The sequence below is a fragment of the Biomphalaria glabrata genome, chromosome 2 (assembly GCF_947242115.1).
Source record: "Biomphalaria glabrata chromosome 2, xgBioGlab47.1, whole genome shotgun sequence".
Taxonomy (NCBI): Eukaryota; Metazoa; Mollusca; class Gastropoda; family Planorbidae; genus Biomphalaria; species Biomphalaria glabrata.
This window is the reverse complement of record NC_074712.1, coordinates 38,059,287-38,079,746: the sequence shown is the minus strand read 5'-3', so window position 1 is coordinate 38,079,746 and position 20,460 is coordinate 38,059,287. Positions and strand designations below refer to the sequence as shown.

Genomic DNA, 20,460 nt, shown 5'->3' with positions numbered 1-20,460 from the left:
GATGTATTATTTAGATGGCACCACTTCCACGTGGCGTCTTGGACCTGTTTTTTTTTTTTCTTTTTACATTTTTATCTTATGACATTTTTGTTTACATTCTACTACATCACTACCACATTTCTTTATATAGCTTTTTCTTCTTTTTTTCTTTTACTGAACTGTATTGCTTAAAAAATGAAAATGGGATCTTAAAAAAAAAAAGATTAATGTGATAAAGTTTTAGAGTAAAAATCCCCAATGAAAAGACTTCAACTAGTATTTCTATTGAAAGTGTGATAAGGATGACAATGGGCAAGGCGATACAGAATTAGTCAGAGAAATGATAATTTCAAAACATACTACATGTAAAGTAAAAAATTGAAAAAGCAAAGAAAGAATGGACATTTTTACACCTAAGCCAATATTATAAGAAGATTCTCTGTAAATCATAAAGTATTATTCTGTACATTCTTGCAGTAGTATAAGATTGGTAATCCGTCATATTCCATCCAAATTCAACATTTTGTAACATTAAGGATACGGTACCCATGAAGCATGGAAATGGCTGACTGGGTTACACTGCTTAAAAATATAAATAGAATAATTCAAGTAGACTATTGAATGAAATGCTATTGCACATAGACCTGTAGCTGCAATGCAGACTGTAGAAGAACTTTGATGGCTGGCATAAAGTTTGAGATCTCTGAGAAATTACCATGTGACACCATTCCAGTGTAGACAGCAAGGCTGCTATTATAGTCATATTGTTGGATGGCCTGGACTATCTGATGCAAACCTACTAATGCTGTCTGGGAAAGCTGGAATGCAATGAAACAAATACTTATTTGAATCATTCTTAATAGTTAAACATTTGCTAATTAACAAAAGCTTTAATACAAGTTAAAGTCATTATTTATTGTAATGTAGTTTTAATCTTAGCAAAGCACATACAAAATTAGAAACTAAACCAAGTGAGCCTACATTATGCTTAATAACTGCTAATTATAATAATTAATGTGTATGTATAGTGTATGGCTCCTTCTGTCTCAGAAGACAATGGATGTGTGAGTCACTGGCTTTTGTTATCACAAAAAAACTTTTTAGTGAATTTACTCACCAAATTTTCTCTAAGTTTATCATACAAGAGCTCTAGTTTTCTGGTCACATCTTCAAGTTTGCGTTTCATTTGCTGAAATAAATATTTTTTTTATTTATATACGCAGAAAGTTAATATTTCTTTAAAAAAAACAACAACCTGTGCAACTAAAAGAAATGCTGCATATTTACTTACTGCATTTGGGGCTACTTGGCTACAATTTTTCACCAATTTATCAAAGACATCTTGAAGAACTTGATGCTCTTTAGGGATGGGGCCTCTCTGTACATGAGGAACTGGTTCAACAGCAGGGGCAGGAACCTGTGCAAGGTAAACAATATTTAAATATGTATGGTAAAATACTGAACTATTCAACTTATTTATTAGATGATTTAGTTAACAAAATATAATTAGCTTTGCAATGATATTAAAACATATTAAATATATATTAAAAACTGGAAATAGATTTAAAAATTTAAAAACAAAAGTTATTTAAATCAGAACTTAGTTTATGAGACATTCAATTAGAAAACCGTGCAACAAGCGGCACAGAGTTAGCCTTTGTTTCAATCAATTAGTCTCTATATTACAAAGTTATGGTAGAGTACAGATTGTTAACTATAGTGACTCTACCTGAGGGGAACTCTGTGGTACAGTGTGAGCAGGGGTCGCTGGGTTGTATACGCCATATGGTGTGTTACTATGAAGCTAAACAAACAAGAAAAGGTTAGGACAAAAACAAGGATGCATTGAGTTATGAATGAAAAATGTATGTTTCCTTCACTCTGACAATTAGACGTGGACAAACTCAAAGAGACTGCCAGTCACAGCTGTGAGCTAAGAGAGACAAATCTGAAAATGTTAAAGATGAACATCAAGACGTCCAGCAGCCCCATGCTTTTGGAACTCTTTATTTATATGCAACTAGGTTATTGTTTAGTTAGCTCAGGATACATGCCATTCAAATAAGGATCAAATAAAAATGCCTTAGAAACAATTTTGGGTTGAAAAGCAAAACAAAACAAAACAACAACTGCAAAAACAATTATTGCACCATTACAACAAGGTGACAAGTGGAATTTGAATGTCTGTTACACAAATAGCATAACAGGAGAATATCATCAACACTTTTGAATTATTTTGGTATTGTGGATATCTAGCTCCCACACAGCCATTGACACAAACTTGACATGCACAATTAATTTGTACAACTAAAAGCACACTTTTAGAAGGCCAAAAAAAGCCACTCCACCTGTAAACACGATGATAAAATTGGAATGCAGTGTCTGTGACTTAAACGTGTACAACGGTCTTAATTTAGTTGAAATTGTTTTGAAAATACATTGTGCATAAAATATGAATATTTAATTTGAATCATAAAATGGTATGCTTTCAGAAAACCAAGGTTAGGGTTAGGGTTCCTCTCATTTCAAGCTTGATGAAGATGAGTTTAGATTCAAAGATCATAAAGTTATTTAGATAGAAATATGAAGCTTTTAATGAAATAATGAAGATAGTGATTGAGTCCCCCCCCCCCCCTCCTTTTCTTAGAAATTACTGAATAAGGATATGCATTAGTTATACTAAATGTATCATTTCCTAATTGAACAAACAAATTTTGGACTAGTTGATAAAATGTTTCTATGGTGACTAAAGTGAAAGAGTCACTCAGAGTGACTAAATTGTTACATGTTAAAAACTTTGCATTAGATAGGCCTGGGGTGAATAGTAAATTTCATCATGTAGATAGGCTTTATATACTTTTTAAAATTAAAACTTTAATTTTGAAAGTTCATACAGCCCCCTCCCCCCCAACTAGTATAAAATATAGATGCAAGCCTTCCTTTATCTTCTCATTGTAGACTATGTTCTTTAGTGTAGACTGTTAAGTTCTACTAACCTGAGGAGCTGGATGATGTTCCATGGGATTATACAGTCCAGGATATGTTGGAGCACCAGGTGGATGGTCTGAAGGTGACTGTGAAGTTAAAAGACAAATAATCAGGCTTAACATACTGATAGGTCAACTAACCTATATAAAATAAGAGGAAATTACTTTAGAAAAAATCTAATAATGTTCCTCAGGTAATTTATTAAAAAAAAAAAAAATGTTTTAAAATGTTAACAATATATATATATATATATATATATATATATATATATATATATATATATATATGAATGTGAACCCGATTGTTTAATGTTCACAATGTATAGAAATTGGAATGTTTGTTGTGTAATTGTAGTTTTGGAAAAATTAATGTGTACTTTTCAATCTTGTTTGGATGTTCCATTTTCATAACAAACTATTTGTAATTACTCACAGCATGACTAGATTTTTTATCCAAAACAATGGGTGGGTCATTCCAGGCAGACTCAGCTGGTTTATCCTGATAGGAATAGATGGACTGTTGTTGGGGAGCAGGGATCGGTGTATTGTACACAGAAGTAGAAGATGCTGAAGGGTTGTACACTGATGGGGAAGGTCCCACTGGGTTGTACACTGAGGGAGAAGGAGCAGCAGGATTGTACAATGGCTGAGCAGGACCAGTGGGGTTGTAGACTGAAGGAGAAGGTCCTGCAGGGTTGTAGGCAGAAGGCCCTGCTGGGTTGTAAACTGATGGCGAAGGCCCTGATGAACTAACAGGAGTAAAAAAGTTTGATGGTTGATTGGTTGCTGGAGAGAATGTGTTCGGGCTGAAAAGAGAGAAAACAAGAAAAATAAGTAAAAAATAATAATTGTTTCATAAAATGTAAGATTAATAATGTAATATAAGAATAAATTATTACCTATACAAATTAGAATATGTCTGTTGCTGATTGTAGTCTGATTGCATGTAATTGGGATAAGCAGGTGTAGAGGATGGGTACTGAGGATATTTCGCACCTACACACAAAAAAAAGTTCAGTTACAAGCTTTTTCATTGTGATCAGGAAAAAAATCATTAACAAGCAAGGTATAATTTTATAAGATAACAAATTTATGTGCAGTGTTTTTATTAAGATTGATAACTAACCTTTATGGACAGGAGTTGTTTTAGGTACTGGATTAGCAGGTGGGGTGTAGTTCTGAGTATTTGTTGGGTTGTAATACTGAGTCTGTGTAAATCCCTTAGCAGAAGAAGTAGAAATATCTTGTCTTTGATATGCAGCTGTCCCAACAGCAGTTTTGTTCACATTTTCCACTCCAGACAAAACATTCAGTTGAGGAAATGGACATTTGACACCAAGACTGGCAGGATTTTGACCAAGAGCTCTGATGAGACGGTCTTGTAAAATAGCTAAATTTGTCTGATATATATTAAACAATAATAAATTAAATATTTAAGTTAATTTAATAAAACACAGTTCATAGTTTTCATAAACTAATCTTTATCTTTACAATTACAACAATTTACAGTAAAATGTCATAACATAGTTGGCTTCAAAACAATTTTTGTTATTAAGATTTAGATGAAGACTACTTGTATTTAAATGAAGAGTTTTGTTTTATAATGCAAATGTAAAATTTTAATTTCATTTGGCAGGCTTGACAGCTACAGCCAGTAGTATGTACCAGTGGAAACCTGTTGGCAAAAGTGCTTTGCATTGGAAGCACTTAAACAAACAAACAAAAATATAATAAAAAAAAAAACAGTACCAAAAGATTTTCCAGACTTCCAAATGTGTAGATTTTATATAATACTTGTGAATAGGATTTGTAAACTTAGTAAATAATGTAAACATAAACATCAAAACAGTCATCAATGCTAATGATACAAAAATAATTTTTCTTTGGAGTTTATGAGTTAACTTTTTAAAAAAAAATTATTTAAAAGTGTATGCACTATATCTAGGATAGTAGGCCCACTATTATCTTAAACAAACTTACATCAGAAGTGTTATTGAGGTAGGTTAAAGCTGGGGCAAGGTTGCCTTGAGCTGCCAACAATCCAGCATACTGGCTCAATTTTTCAGCAATGGCACCACCAGACACACTGGGTGATGTGCCCCGGGATAACTCTACAGCTTTCCTCAAAATCATTATCTTCTCTACCAAATCCTGGAGAATACAAGTTTAGTTGTAAAATAATGGTGATATTTAACAACACAATCATTGCCACATTGTTTGTGTAATTACAAAAGTCAAAGATGTAACAATGATGACTGAACATTTGTAATTACCTGCAATGCAAGTGGCTGATTTGGGTCTTCTGTGTTTTGTATCCAATTTTCAACAAGTTTCTCAACATTACCAGAACAAATATAACACAAACTGGCATAAAGTGAGAGACCTCCATTTCTTTCTTTTTCCAGCCTTCTAGCTAAAGTATCTGTAAAACATGTTCAAACAGAAATCTATTAGAGATACTGATTTTTTTTTAACCCCTCAATACTTCGACAATAACACAATTACTCAATGCTGTGAGCACATTCTCACATTACACAAATATAAACAAGTATCAAATATTTACCCACACTTGGGAAGCTACAAGAGAACATTGGCTTATAGCTTATGTTTTTTTTTTATCAATGTCTATGATGATTTCTTTCTGACAAAGCAAAAGATAAATTGTCAATTGTTTTAAGGAAGAGAGAGAGAGGAAAGATTAAAGCTAAAGGAAAAAAAACACCTACCACAAAGAGGAGCGAACTCCTCAGGTAAAGCATATGTCAGGATGACAGCCAATGCTTCCTTCCAGTTGTCCAGATCACAAGTTTCAACAATGTGTGCCCAATCATGAGTGATGACTGATGAGATTAGCTGAGGAGTAATACAAAACATTAACACAGGAATGTCTTGTTAAAATTTTCATATTTTATCTTTAATTGTTAGTAAGAAAAACTAAACAGTAACAATGAATAACAGCATGGAAGGAGAAATGACATGCATCTAACAAGATACATGAAATGTATTACCCGTCCTAAAGTTGACTTGTTTCTCTGGAAGTACTTTTTCTGGGTTCTAACTAACAATTCAGGGCCACCAGCAATTGCCAGAAGTATGGCCTCAGCCATCCTGTCTTCACTCAGGCACATCTCAACAGCAGCCTCAAAATTCCCAGTAAGGAGAGCCTGTGTCATGAGGCCATCGGCTGAAACACAGGAGATTTTCAGCTACAATTACCAAAGTGTCACAGACAGGTTCAACAAAATGAAACAAAACAATATATAATACTTTGATGAATGCGCAAAGTATGGCTATACTTAAATGACTATGTAGTTATGACCAAAACAATTTATTTTTTTTATACCATTATTTGTAGGAATAACTAAAGGTGTTTCATTCCCAGATTTTTGCTGTGATGCAGAGATTTCATCAAAGATTGCAGAACCATTCAGATCATCTGACTGGTCAACAGGAGTCTAAGAGAAAATAGTGTGTGGACAAATTAGCTTTGAAGAAAAAAGTTCGTTAACTAGTAAAACAATTATATATATATTTTATAAATTTAGAAAGTTAATGGTATGGGTACCTTTGATCCAACATTTGGAGAGGCTTGCCCACTGGCCAATAAGCGATCAGCTTTCATTATGCTCTGAAATAAGGCATATATTTGAAAATGATATATTTGTCTGTGGTTTGAAAGACTTAACAACTTTAGTGGCCACTATAACTTCATTGCCCATAACGTAGCGACTTTGACAACAGTTAATAAGCATTTCAAAGAACTCACCCCTGTATTTAATAAAGACATTTTCTGTGCCAGCTCCTGAGCATCAACCCCTCGCTTGGAAGATGCAGACACTTCAGTACCTGTGTGCTCAATAACCTGTACATTACATTACACTATGAGAAGTACATACTTTACAAAACTGTCAAAAAAATAAAATTTTCTTTTATAACTAACCACATGTCAAAATGGTTTAATTTTGCAATCTTATGCTCAAATGTTCAAGATTTTCTTACTTAAAAAAGCATCAACTAAAAAAGAAAAGAAAACAAATGTCATCTCTATACCTTTCGAGCCAATTCATTTTGATCATAGCCTAAAAGCTCAAGATATTTAGTTCTGGGCTCCTTTTCAAAGTTGACCTTAAAAAAAGATAAACCAACAAATTTAATTACTCGTTTTGATAAATACTTAAGATAGCTTTAATTTTTAAAAAATTAACCACTAAACTCAGAGTAAAATCTGCAAAGGCACAAGTGTTCTTACTTTCATAAAGTTCCATATGTTTTCTTGCATAGAGTCTTTGCTGTTAGCTACTTTCATGGCACAAAATTCAGAAAAGCGGCCATCATTGAGAGCTTGTTCCAGCTGGTTGGAGCGAACAACAAGCTCAGTCTCAGTGACCACTTGACTGATAGTCACAGTGCGAGAAACTGGCTGCTGTGGGTGTGTTGGCTTGTCCAGTACAAATGACACTAGCTTGCCTCCAAACTAAAAGAAATATTTGTTGAGCATACACAAGTTTAAAGAGATAACAAATGAGAAAGTAAAATGAATAGACTTAAACACAAGTGGTTTACATAAAATACTAACAGCAAAAGATGCTCCAACAGGTTTTCTGATCCACTTGGGGGGCTTCTGAAGAGGAAGAGTTTTATCCTCCTCATGAGGTACTTGCACTGGTGCAGAACCAAACTGTGCACCACCAAAAGATTCAGCAACCTAAAAAAAGAATATATTTTTATCAATTACTAATTGCTTCTTCTTCTAGCCAGCTTTTTGCTGCTGATCTGTAAGTTCTTTAGCGGACTGTGTCAAGGAAAAATAGTGTGTTCTTTTCAGTTGTTCAGCACTGCCGCATAGAATGCTGGTTATGTTGAGCTGTAGTAGTAGTAGTAGGGTCTGCCTAAGGTGGATTAATAGGGACATTCAAAGAGGATATGGTTTACAGTTTCATAAGGGTGGGCGCAGTGTCTACCAAGGGGTAGGTGTTGGGACTTATTTTGTTAAGATGGTATTTTAACAGAGGTGTATTCTTAATTGAAAGATTGTAGATTGCTCATTGTGGGGGAGGAAGTTAATACTGTCCAATTACTAATTACAAATATAGAAGAAAATTGAAAGTACCTTATTACTGGGCTGGACTGGATGGCCTCCTCCCAATATAGAATACAAAGTAATATGTCCATCAAACGAAGCACTGGATATAATGGAGGGGTTTCTGATGCACCATTGTATATCAAAGCACCACTGATTATTTGTAGAAAGGTCGTAAACAACCTAGAGAAGCAATCATCATAAGTTAGTCAATGTCTAAACTTTTTTACAATTAAAACTGAGATAATAGATAATAAAAGATTATAAAACTGGAAATAAGTTTATTAAAGAATAAGATTACTTCTCCATTTTGAACATTAGAGTTAGGGTTCCAACAAAGAATTCTGTTATCTTTTCCAGAGCTCAGCAATAAATCAGGGTCCCTTTTACACCAAGACATAGACAAGACCCCCCTGTTGTAAACAACAATAAAAATCAATAAAGTCTCAATAACATCAATTTTTAACAGCACCATTGCTATTTTAGAATAACACTCTTAAGAAAAAAATATCAAAATAATATGGGACATTTTGTTTATGATACCAAATAATTTGCATTAGTTTTTTTATTTGAACAAAGTCTAAAAGTTTTTGGTAGAATCATGTTGTTCTGAAACTACTTTGTGCAATGATATTGAGAATTGTTGAGATTCTATGTGTTTCTAACAAATACTAATAATTAGTTTATGATGAGTGTATTATTATAGTGTATGTTTAAATATAAAATGTAATTTTAATAATAATCTAATAGATTATAAACTTTAACACTCTTTGTTGAGAGTATTTCTCTGTTGCCAATAGCAATATGACTTGGAAATGCTACTGATAATCTTGATATTTAAAATGTCTTTTATTTTTTCTAATATTTCCAGTAACTAGGACTGCTATTTAGCAATATTTTCCAAAAGAAATACTTACTTGGTATGACTTTCCAGGACTTTCAGTGGAGAAGTTGCATATCTCAAATCCCAGACTTGAATCACTGGAGTGTGATCATCTTCAGAAGACAAGCACAACTGTGTGGCCACCTCGGGATGCCATGCTATTAATTTAGCTTTGATCTGGTGATACATAAGAACACTGATAGCATGATAACAAACAGTAATTTTAAATGGACATGGCAATCTTATCCTGATCTCATACATTATCAACTTACCCTAGACATGCTGTCACTGATTTTGATAATTGGTTCATTTTTTCTCAGATCCCATACAACACAGCGAGTTGCAAATGTAGAGCCTAGAATGTGCTGAACTTGGCAGTTCCATGCTACACTGGCTAATTCCTCAGGAGGCTGAAATGATTAGGATGAAATATATAATCAACCACCAGTGCTCTCTCTCTCTCTTTCTAAGATAATCTATACTGAGATAATAAAAAAAAAAAAGAGGGAGGCTTAAGATATTTTATAAATTTGTTAATAGACACTTCAGCACTTTTCAAGCCATATTGCAATGTCTTCAGAGCTTGCAAAGACCTTCCTTCAGGGAACAGTACCAAGAAAAAGAAGATGCAGACAGAAAGTTATGGGTGGACAACATAAAATAATGGACGGGCTTGCCATTAAAAGAGATTCTATCAAAGGCAAAAGACAGAGGAATGGAGAAAGACTGTCAAAATATATGAGAGATAGGTGAAGGTGAGCACTTTTCAGATCATGCTGTGCCAATGGGATCTATGGAAATGAAATCTAGTAAGAAAAAAAAATCTAATTAAGAGAGCAACCAAGATAAAATATTTTGACATCTAGCAAAGCATCTAGGACTGAACTATGATAGGCAGAGTTTATAGCCCAGGAAAGAATTGGAAAGGGATGGGGTGGGGTGGGCCTTCAGTTGTTGATGCGTCCTACACCAATTGGAATTGAGTGTTGATAATGCTGACTGGCTTTAACTAAACTTCTAAACTTGCCAATATTTATTTATCTTACAATTCAAGCATTCAATTTTTATGTTACTTTAAGCTCACCTGTGATTTCTGCCCTGGTGTCATAGGACTATCAGATTTTAACAGATCCCAAATGTAAATTTCAGAGTCTCCTGCACCTGAAGCCAAAAGATTTTGCTGAAGGAAAAAAAAAAAAAAAAAAGTTATCAACATTACTGTTTTATGACATTGTAAGCAACTAATATAATCTTTCTTTACTATAAATAACTTCAACCAATACCTGAAATGGATTTAAATCCAAAGCTTTCACAGAGCCAATGTGTCGAGAAAGTTGAGCTGAGAGACAATCTTTTGAGCCTGAAAGAAGTTTATCAGCGCTATAAACATGGATGCTACCATTCTCACTACCTCCAATAATAACACCACTTTCTGTGTCCTTCAAAGGACCCCAAACAATTTTATGAAATCTGCAAGAATATAAAAATGCTAAAGTAATACATTCTTTAAACATTTCAAACATATATTAAAAAAAAAAATTTATGTAAATATAGAGTTCAAACTCTTTACCTGGCATCCGATTCTACAGAAGCAACCACTGGCATGTCAAGAGTAGCTTCATCAATATTCAATCCATATAGCTCAATAGCAGATGTAGTGCTGTAAATAAAAACATAAACAAGATAATGCTTGTTGCTCATTACACATTTTAAAAATATTGTTGCACTTTTAGCAAACAGATATACTTAGCAACATAAACAATTATATAAATTTATATATGAATTTGACTTAAATGACAGTATACAATGCCACCTGTAAGGCATGACATGACCAAAATATTTGTATGGAACTAAAACTTTATAAACACATCTAAAGTGACCAAAAAAAAAAAAAAAAAAAAATCTTCAAGGATAAAAAATGTATTGAAATTATGTTGCGTAAATCAGACACACACACATATATATATATATTGTTATAAACCTGGTGGTAGCACAGATGGGGGTAGTGGTGTGAGTGTAGTCAGCAGACGCAAATCGCCCCAGGCCAGCGCTAGACGAGCGGTCAACCGTGACGAGTTACGACGGTCAGCCGAGACGAGTGTCAACACGGCGGTTCGGGAAGGATCGACGGCGGTCCGGGAAGGATCGACGTCGTGAACAGAGCTCAGGAGCGTCACGAGAGTTGTAGTCATCTGACCACCTAGAAACGTCGAGCTGCGTTCTGTCCGGTTCGAGAAGGCCAGTAGGGACCCTATATAAGAGCGGAGGTGTCGCAGTCAAGACGGTTCAGAAAGGAGGTTCACGACAAGAGTTCAGAACACGGTCGACTACAGCACAGTTCAGCGGTGTGGTTCTGTATGGAGCATTACGACGGTTCAGTGCGGAGTACTATCAAGTACAGTTGAGACGAACAGCGTCTTGATCTTGGTCTGTGATCGAGTCCGACACAACGAGCCCAATTCTACGTGCTGCCAATTGTACAGTATTGGCTGTTATTTATGGACATTAAACCTTTACGTTATTTTGGAGCCCTGACTTGTCAAGTTCTTTAAGTTGGTGGTGTATGGTGCAGTTTGCAGAGAGCCTGGACAGTGAGATTCGTAACAATATATATATGTCACCCCCCTATTTAAAAAAGGAGAAAAATCTGACCCAGGAAACTACAGACCAGTATCACTTACCAGCAGCACATGTAAAATCCTAGAACACATAATATGTAGCAACATCATAAACCACTTAGACAAACATAATGTCCTCACACCATACCAACATGGCTTTAGGAAATATAGATCATGTGAAACACAACTAATAGGAATAATTGATGATTTTTCAAAAGGTTTAGATAATAGTGAACAAATAGATGCTATCTTACTAGATTTTTCTAAGGCTTTTGACAAAGTTCACCACCATAGTTTGCTTAAAAAATTAAAATATTTCGGCATTAATGGTCCACTGCATCAGTGGATTAAAGACTTTCTGATAGGGAGAGAACAAACTGTAATAATAAATGGCTCTAAATCAACACCGATAACAGTAAACTCAGGTGTACCTCAAGGAACAGTCTTGGGTCCACTACTATTTTTAATTTACATAAATAATTTACCAAATTGCATTACTTCAGGAACAAAAGTCAGATTATTTGCAGACGATTGCATAATATATAGAACAATAAAAACAACACAAGACACAGATATTTTACAAAGAGAATTAGATGAATTACAGAAATGGGAATCAAATTGGAGCATGTCTTTCCACCCAGAAAAATGTCAGTTGTTAAGAGTAACAAAAAAACTAAAACAAATTAATTCCACTTATCTTATTCATGGCAAACCAGTAACACAGACTAAAAACGCAAAATACCTAGGTGTTATAATAAATGAAAAACTGTCATGGAATCCACATATTGATGAAACTACAAAAAAATCAAACAAAATTAGGATTTATTAAAAGAAATTTCTATAAATCAAATAAGAAAATAAAACTAAAATGTTATTTAACCTTGGTTAGGCCAATAATAGAATATGCATCCTCTGTTTGGGACCCCTCAACTCAAGAAAACATTAAGAAACTAGAACAGACACAAAATAGAGCAGTGCGATTCATAACAAACGAATATTCACATTTGACTAGAGTAACACCTTTAGTAAAATCACTAAATTTAGAAAGCCTTCAGGACAGAAGGCTCAAAAGTAAAGTAGCAATAATACATAAAACACTGAACCATAATCTTCAAATACAAAAACAAAATTTAATAAAATACTCTGAAAGACACAAAGATAAAGGCACATTTCTCGTCCCATATGCTAGGACAAATTTGTACAAATACTCCTTCTTCCCTAGTGCTATTAGAGCATGGAATGGGTTGCCTGAGCTAGCCAGGAAAACCAGTGACTTGACAGAATTTAAGTCATTGGTTAATATGCATGACTAAATGCATGACGCGTAGGACGTAATCATCTTCTTTTTTTGAAGTAACGTCTGTATTATATAAGATAAGATATAATATGAATTACCTGAAAGTGGCATCTAATTGCTGAGCAGCTGTTCCAGTGGCAATATAGATTGGATATTTATCCTCTGGCGACCAAGCCATGTTGGCCGTTCTATCAATTTCTTTCACCCTCATTTTTCTATTTTTATTGAGTCTATAATAAAACAAACATTGTAGTGAATGAAAACTAAGTAAGTAATGTTAAAAATTGTAGACTTATTTATTAAAAAAAATTGCTAAGTTGATTTTATTAAAGTAATAAAATAAACATGCTTTCTGAATTTCTAATTAAACACGCTGACATAACACAAAATATTTGTGATGTTTATGTTTGCTAACTAATTGGATTAGATTAACTTATCAAATTTTGTATATATATATATGTATTATGTATATATAATATATATACTAATAATATGCACCTAATAACAAAGTCTACAAGGACAAGACTGTATAGAATAGATCTGTATTGTCAGTAATGACAATGAAACATAATTTTAAACCAAATGTAGTTATTATAGGTCAAGGTTAAAAATTTAAAATGTTTACAATTGAATTTTTAATTTTAGAACTGTATTAGATCTACAATCTAGATCTAGTCTAGTACTAGGCCTAAATAGTGATTAATCATCTAGACCTACTAATAACTAATCTAGATCCATGAATGATGCCATTGACCATTAATGGCATGATGATGATCTAGAATCTAGACTAGTCTCTAGATTCTATATTATGATTTAAAAATATCTCTAGACTCTACTAGTAGATCTAATTATAATAATAATAGTAATAATACTATTAGATCTGTAGTCTATATTTAGTTCTATTGTCTATATTTATTTATGGGAAATCATAGTCATAGAATTTTATAATAATAAATAAATAATATAGTATAGTCTGTATAAAATGTCTCTAGTCAGCTCATACTAAAGTCATACACTTGATAGTGTAAGTTAAGGGAGCCCTTCCAAGATCTAGATTCTAGATCTATTGATCTATGCTATGTATCTCTTAAGTCTTAAGACTCTTAAACTTTTAAAGTAACTATGATCAGTTTGATGTTAACTATCTGAATGTTTCTCCAGTACTGGTGCCAAAAAGTGTCACATTATGCTAAAAATTAAAGTTGAAGTTTTTGGTTTCATTTCAACTGTATTCACTTCTTCAACCAGTTCACTTTAAGAATTTATCAATAGAAAATGAATTGCAAGATGTAGATTTTGACAGCAGTGTCTATTCAAGGGGTACCCCCTTTTGCGTCACAGGTGCATCACCGGGACACCACTTGATAATTTAACAACGACCAATTGATAAATTCATTGTATTTTAGCATAATATAACTGTCTTTATTGATATTAGTCTTTAGATACTGAAATTTATGCTTTTGCATAGAAAAAGTGGATTTGAGCTCAATTCAAAATTTGGGACACCGTAGCACCTGTGACACTACAAGTTAAAGTTTTTTTAAAAGATATTCTGTGAGAATATAGAAATTATTTTATTTTTGCACTAAAGTGATCCATTAGACTTGTTATTAAGTTCACTATTCTAGTCATAAAGTACCCATTTGTAAAAATGCTGCTTTAATTTCACAAAATGTCGCGGGTGCTTCATGGGACACCATTTTTTAAAATAATGTTTATAAGTTTATATTTTTGTCTTATCTGTGCACAAGTGAATGATCATTATTATTTTTAATTATTGACAAATATATATTTTATATCTTTTGTTAGTTTTAACACACAGAAAAAGGTTTGAAAAAAAAAAGAAAGAAAAGAAAACACATAAAACTGTACACAAATTTTATTTGACAAATTCAGAAATCAAAACATTCCACTCTCAAACTATTGCCATTGGTATCAACATCACTTCAGTAACAATCATGTCTGCATACACTAACTGTATGTCCTGCACTTCTGGATATATATTTATATATTTATATATTTCTTTAATTTCTGTGCCTTTTTAAAAAATTATTTCTGCGCTGATCATCCAGGACTTCTATCACAACTCCTGTTAGAAAAAATTACCAGCAATGTTGAAAAGTTAATACTTCAATCTAAAACATACTTTGAACTTGTTTATTGAAATTAAAAGGTACACAGTGCAAAAAATTATACCTGGATAGAATATTTCCCCATACTTGACAATCACACAGCTATTTACAATGTACTTTTGATGAGTGAAGGAAATTGTTTGGGCCTGAAAAAACAACAACATGAGGCTGAAATACTTAATTTCTAAAATGAGTCTAAAATTATTTAGCAAGGTATATTATTAAAAAACAACTTATACAATACAGGTAACATAAGATTCAATGAAAATGTTTAAAATGTTTATATGTAAAAGCTCTTTACCTTTGAATTTGAGCATATGGGACTGACATCCAAAGAGTCTTCAAGATTTGACTGAGATTGCACTACTGAAGAAAAAGAAACAATTTCATTTAGAAATCAATTACGTAATTTTAAAATGAATAATGTTTTTTTCTCAGATAATTGTAAAGTGCTATTTAAAAATAAATAAATACAAGTACTTACCATTTTGTTTCTGAAGTTTGAACACCTTCCAAGAGCCACATATTTCATCATGCAGGCACTGACTGCCATATGAATTTCTGTATGGATAGCAGAAACAGCTTCTATTTCTGTAAGCAATAGTGTTAGGTGTAATACCTCTCACTAGGTCATTAAAAGATCCTTCTTTATTTACTGGTCGCCACTTTGATACCTTTTGCAGTGTACCATCACTCTGAACATACTCATCCGTCATCTTTGACCACATACTATACTCCACTCTGCAAATTCATCTGTGCAATTTTTTAAAGGCTCAATACTTGTTAATTAAATCCACACCACAGTTGCTACATGATCTTTCAATGCACTGCAGCTTATGAAAACAATTGGCATTAGTTCTTGGGCATAGAGTTAAGTCAAGTGATGAAGCTGGATTTATTAATGTCAGCTCTCTGTGTCCTTTTTTGATCAGAAATTTATTAATGCCCTCTATATAAAGAAAAATCTTCAAACACAACTCACATAAGCAAGACTGCATCTTATGTTAAGTAGCTTTTGCATGAAACGTTTTCCTGTTTGAGCACTAACAGATGATTGAGAGGGATCAGTTCTTGAGACATCCCCTCTTCTGTAAAAAATGAATATTGTTTCCAAGGCATTTTGTGCAATGCAATCACGTCATTTTTTTTCTTGCAATTTGTTCTGATTTGCACTTGGACATAAAACTTCTTGACCAAATGTTAGAAATGAGTAGCACAACCTCTGAGTTTGTTGTACTTACTAAGGATACTGCAGAGTACTTGTCTATGAGCACTAGACATCTGACTTTTTTTTTTGCTGGTGGAGTGTAGTTAGGTTTTGATACTTTCTTTAATGTTGTTTAGAAGGATGAGCTTTCTTCTCTCAGGTAGGCGCAGAAAGCGTATGTCATGGACAGCTTTACTTTTTCTTGGGGAGCATATTTGTGTGAGACCATCAAAAACTGCAGCATATTTCTTGGGTGACCTAGGCAATTTCATCAAAGCCCTTGAAACAGCCATTCTTTTTGCCACTGGAGTCTGGAATCCAGTACCTAGTGATTCACCAACCTCTGCTGAGATGACATTAAGTGGACTATTAGCTTGCTGTTTTCTTTCTTTGCGTTTTCTGTTTATCCAAGCTTTTTCATGTGGCCTTAACTAGGCCCTGTATGCAGCTTTTCTCAACCTTTCCTTTTCTCTATGCTCTAAAACAGCAACACGTGTTAGAGACTCAGGCTTTGATGCTTGTAAATTTTGAGTCTTTCTTGGCTTGTAGACGCCTTGAAACTCTAACAGATACTCCATTACTGAAATCTGTAATTTATAAAAAATGTATAAGTATCTAAATAAATAGATCTATTATATATAATATAGGCCTACTAATAAATTTCATAAACATATAATATATTATATATTGGTGCATTATTTAAATCTAGTCTAGTAATACCCATAATTGCTTGATAGGGATAGACTCAATCAATAGTATAGGACTAGTACTGTTAATTATATTAACTTAAGTTATAATCATTCAGTGGTAGACTGAAAGAACTGAATACAATATAATTGAATATACTGTATAAACAATACAATGGAAATTAAGTGCAGGTTAAACCAAACTTTGTTTTAGATACTATCTACATTTTAATATAGAATAGGTCTATAATATAGATCTAGTCTCTAGATATTTTTCTAGATACTGGTCAATTTAAAGAAAAATATATATATTATTAAATCTAAAATTAGATTCTAAATCTAGTCATAAATGATCTAGTCTAGAGTCACTAGTCTAGATTCATAAAAGATCTAATGATTTCTAATCTAATAATATAATCTAGTTTAGATCTAAATCTAGATATTGAATTAGAATTATTAGATCTAGACTGACTAGACTATTCTACTCTACTCTAGGTCTAGATCAAGACTCAAGAGTAAATCTAGCTATAATATAATGAATTACATAATTAGATCTAGGTCTAGATCTAGAGTAAATCTAGATAATGAATTACATAATTAGATCTAGATCTAGAGTAAATCTAGATTTAGGTCTAGAGGTCTAATCAGTCTAGATCTAGAGTTAAGCTCTTTAAAGTTTTAAAGACAAGTGTCCGAGATGCGCCTCAAACGAAAGATCTAATAGTTCTAAATCTTATTTACAGTAATAAGTAATTTTTAATTATTTAATATTTCTTAAACAGTACCGCTTTATTTCTTTTAGATGTAGCTAATATTATCTGACACTGTAAAATCTTTAACAAACTATCACTAAAATCTATTTGGACTTAACAGACGCAAACTAGGACACCATTTGTAAACAAACGGAGTAGTGTCCACTGAAACGCCCCAAACGATGTAAAGTAAAATTACAAAAAATATAAAATGAAAGATGTCAAAAAATGTTCATTTAAAATGATTAATTATGAAAATAGTTTATTTCATATATTAAAATCATTTAATCTTAATTAAAACTTCCATGAATACAGAAAACGTAACAAATCCTGAACTCGCATTAGACGCTACATGTGACGCCATAATTTATGCATGGAAAACACCAGCACAGGGTCCCAAGGAGCGCCTCAACGCCTAATCCAATTTACTTCTCAAAATAAAAACAAATTAATTATTTTAAATCGCTACACACGTCTACTATTACATCAACATAATTGTTTTAGAAATATAAACTTTTTGTTTAGTAACAGGCTTTAAAATTGATTAACTTTACGATTTAAGACTAAATTGTGTTCAAGACGCTTCACGTGACGTCATGATTGAATGGTTAAATTTAGTAACCTCGTAATAAAAAAAGCACTTCGATTTGGATATTGCAATCAAACTTATTTGTAATAAGCTTAAATTTCAGTAGAATAATGAAATATCTACGTACCTGATGGGTTGTTGATTCACAAAAGATCACAAAAAACAGATTAAATGAGGTTTTTGTGCAAGATTGCCGGCGATTGATCGTGTCGACGCTTGAGGCGCATCAATGGTTAATTGTGGGGCACGCTATTGTTTACGTACTCCTGTTAATTACTACACTAGTATTTCCAGCGGAAACGGCACTTCTTTTGTTCTACACAATACCTGTGATGCTCAAAAGAACTCTCATTCATAAAAAGTAGTGTCGTGGGAAAAATAATCCCATTCTTAACACACGCAGCACAGGCGCTTCATCTGGGACACCTCGACCTATTTTAAGCTCGTTATGCATGTTTAGAAAGCTTTTAACAAAAAAAATACTTTAAAAGAAATCTTTAATGCTTGTTGTAACAGAAATGCAATGTTGAGCATATTATTTATTTCTTGTTTACAATTCATAGAGGATTGTAATTCCGTATAAAGTGGGACACATCGCGATGCGCCTCAAACGCCTTTTTGTGGCCGTGTTTAATCAATATTTTGATAACCTTGAGAAAAACTAAATAATGACATTGAAATATGAGGATCTTGTTAACATATTCCAACAAAGATGGAAGTTTTATGCCCCTTGGTTTTAGTACGATATTAATTCAATCATACCATGGTGTTCCGTGTTACATCAAAAGCCGCCATTTTGGGTAGTAATTTCACACATTTTTTACAATTTCAATATTTCCCTAGCACCTTATGAGCTCAAAATATCAAAATTTATAGATTAACCATTTCTTAATGCAATGTAATGCAAATTGTCACATTTGAATAACAATCTTATGAAATACGGACTTTTTAGTGAACCAACACCTAGTTGTAACCAGTACTGGAGAAACACTCATCTAGAATCTAGTTTTTATTTATAAATCCTAGTCTAGTAGTGTAGTCTAGCTAGATATAAATTAAATTTATAAATCTAGATTTCTAGATCTAGATCTCTACATTATTTCTAGATTAATCTAGACAATCTAGAATCTAGATGATCTATAATTTATCATCTATTTTTTTCTAGGCTCTAAACTCTAATCTAGGTTTACAGTAGTTTTAGACTTTAGACACTTTAGTCTTTAGTAGTTTAGTTTAAGTCTTAAGTTAGTGTCACTTTTAGTTTTCAGTTAGGAAAGTCTTAATTATTAATTTGTCTTAAATCATAATAAATCTACTAGACTAACTAGAATCTATAGACTTTAGAAAAATAGATATCTAGATAGATCTATAATAAAATAATATAATTATAATAATAATCTCTTTACTAAAGTGTCTAAAGACTTTAGAATTTTAATTTAGAAAAGCCTTTGGTTTGCAACAACTGGTGAACAACTTTAAAATCAGGACAAAAACAAGAGTTGATATCAACAACTTGGGCTTGGGGAAATGTAAAATCGATTCCAGTCTAATCGAGAGAGTCTCACTATAGACGGTATAGAATCTAGATCTAGATGTCTAGACTAGAGTCTTATATTTATAAAAGCAGCTGATTTTTGTGTTTATGTTTGGTAGAATAAAATACTGAAAATAAAACGACAACCTTAGTTTAAGAATGTTAACTCTAGATCTATGCAATCAACAAACCTCAGACAATAATATTATGCGAAGTAATAAGACGCTAGATCTTCAATGCTTTATAGAAGGTCTACAAATAAACTGCTTTATTTTAAAAAGAAATTTTAATATTTAACGTAAGCACGGACTTGTTTGTTGTTTTCAACGTGGCAGTCGCCACATTATAAGAAGAACATTTACTTCCGGTTCCTGTAACCAATGAATGACAGGATAGACTAGTCCATAGACTTATATATAGATGTAATATATAGATCTAGATTCTAAGTCTATGGACTAGTCATTCTCAACGTTTTTTCCCCATTCGCTCCTTTTCTCTTGTTATCCCCCCCCCCCCTATTTTTTTTCGAATTCCAGAATCACATCAAAGGAAAAAGAAATCACACATCAGGTACTTATATTAATAAGTTGTTACAAAGAAATGCGAAACTTATTCTAAGACCTCGTAAAACTGATTTTACCAATCAGACTATTTAGCATTTAGAATATTTCCCCAGCTGTGACCTACATATTTAGCCACATCCAGGGCAAGCATAA

The 20,460-nt window shown here is 32.8% G+C and overlaps 2 protein-coding genes across 5 annotated transcripts; both read right to left on the bottom strand.

The window, feature by feature from the left end:
- Window positions 1–6: 6 nt before the first annotated feature.
- LOC106055835 (protein transport protein Sec31A-like) lies at window positions 7–20,106 on the bottom strand. Of its 3 annotated transcripts, none has more exons than XM_013212315.2 (27): window positions 19,936–20,105; window positions 12,943–13,074; window positions 10,500–10,589; window positions 10,213–10,399; window positions 10,014–10,109; window positions 9,202–9,339; window positions 8,964–9,106; window positions 8,348–8,459; window positions 8,077–8,229; window positions 7,543–7,671; window positions 7,216–7,440; window positions 7,017–7,091; window positions 6,733–6,828; window positions 6,532–6,594; window positions 6,310–6,421; window positions 5,975–6,150; window positions 5,693–5,819; window positions 5,240–5,388; window positions 4,947–5,117; window positions 4,093–4,366; window positions 3,866–3,962; window positions 3,400–3,772; window positions 2,976–3,053; window positions 1,709–1,783; window positions 1,271–1,396; window positions 1,097–1,168; window positions 7–797 (listed from the first exon to the last, which is right to left on the bottom strand). In XM_013212315.2, the coding sequence occupies exons 2-27, from the start codon at window positions 13,053–13,055 to the stop codon at window positions 609–611; spliced, it is 3,639 nt and encodes a 1,212-aa protein (XP_013067769.2). In that variant the 5' UTR covers window positions 13,056–13,074; window positions 19,936–20,105; the 3' UTR covers window positions 7–608. The 3 variants fall into 3 exon arrangements, with proteins under 3 accessions (XP_013067769.2, XP_055876347.1, XP_013067779.2); XM_056020372.1 differs by lacking the exon at window positions 19,936–20,105 and adding an exon at window positions 19,617–19,755; XM_013212325.2 differs by lacking the exon at window positions 1,709–1,783 and having other exon boundaries at window positions 19,936–20,106.
- Window positions 14,709–16,627, bottom strand: LOC129924592 (uncharacterized). 2 transcript variants are annotated; one of them, XM_056020390.1, is made up of 4 exons: window positions 15,461–16,626; window positions 15,278–15,342; window positions 15,041–15,122; window positions 14,709–14,933 (listed from the first exon to the last, which is right to left on the bottom strand). In XM_056020390.1, the coding sequence occupies exons 1-4, from the start codon at window positions 15,702–15,704 to the stop codon at window positions 14,869–14,871; spliced, it is 456 nt and encodes a 151-aa protein (XP_055876365.1). In that variant the 5' UTR covers window positions 15,705–16,626; the 3' UTR covers window positions 14,709–14,868. The 2 variants fall into 2 exon arrangements, with proteins under 2 accessions (XP_055876365.1, XP_055876364.1); XM_056020389.1 differs by having other exon boundaries at window positions 14,709–15,122; window positions 15,461–16,627.
- Window positions 20,107–20,460: the final 354 nt, after the last annotated feature.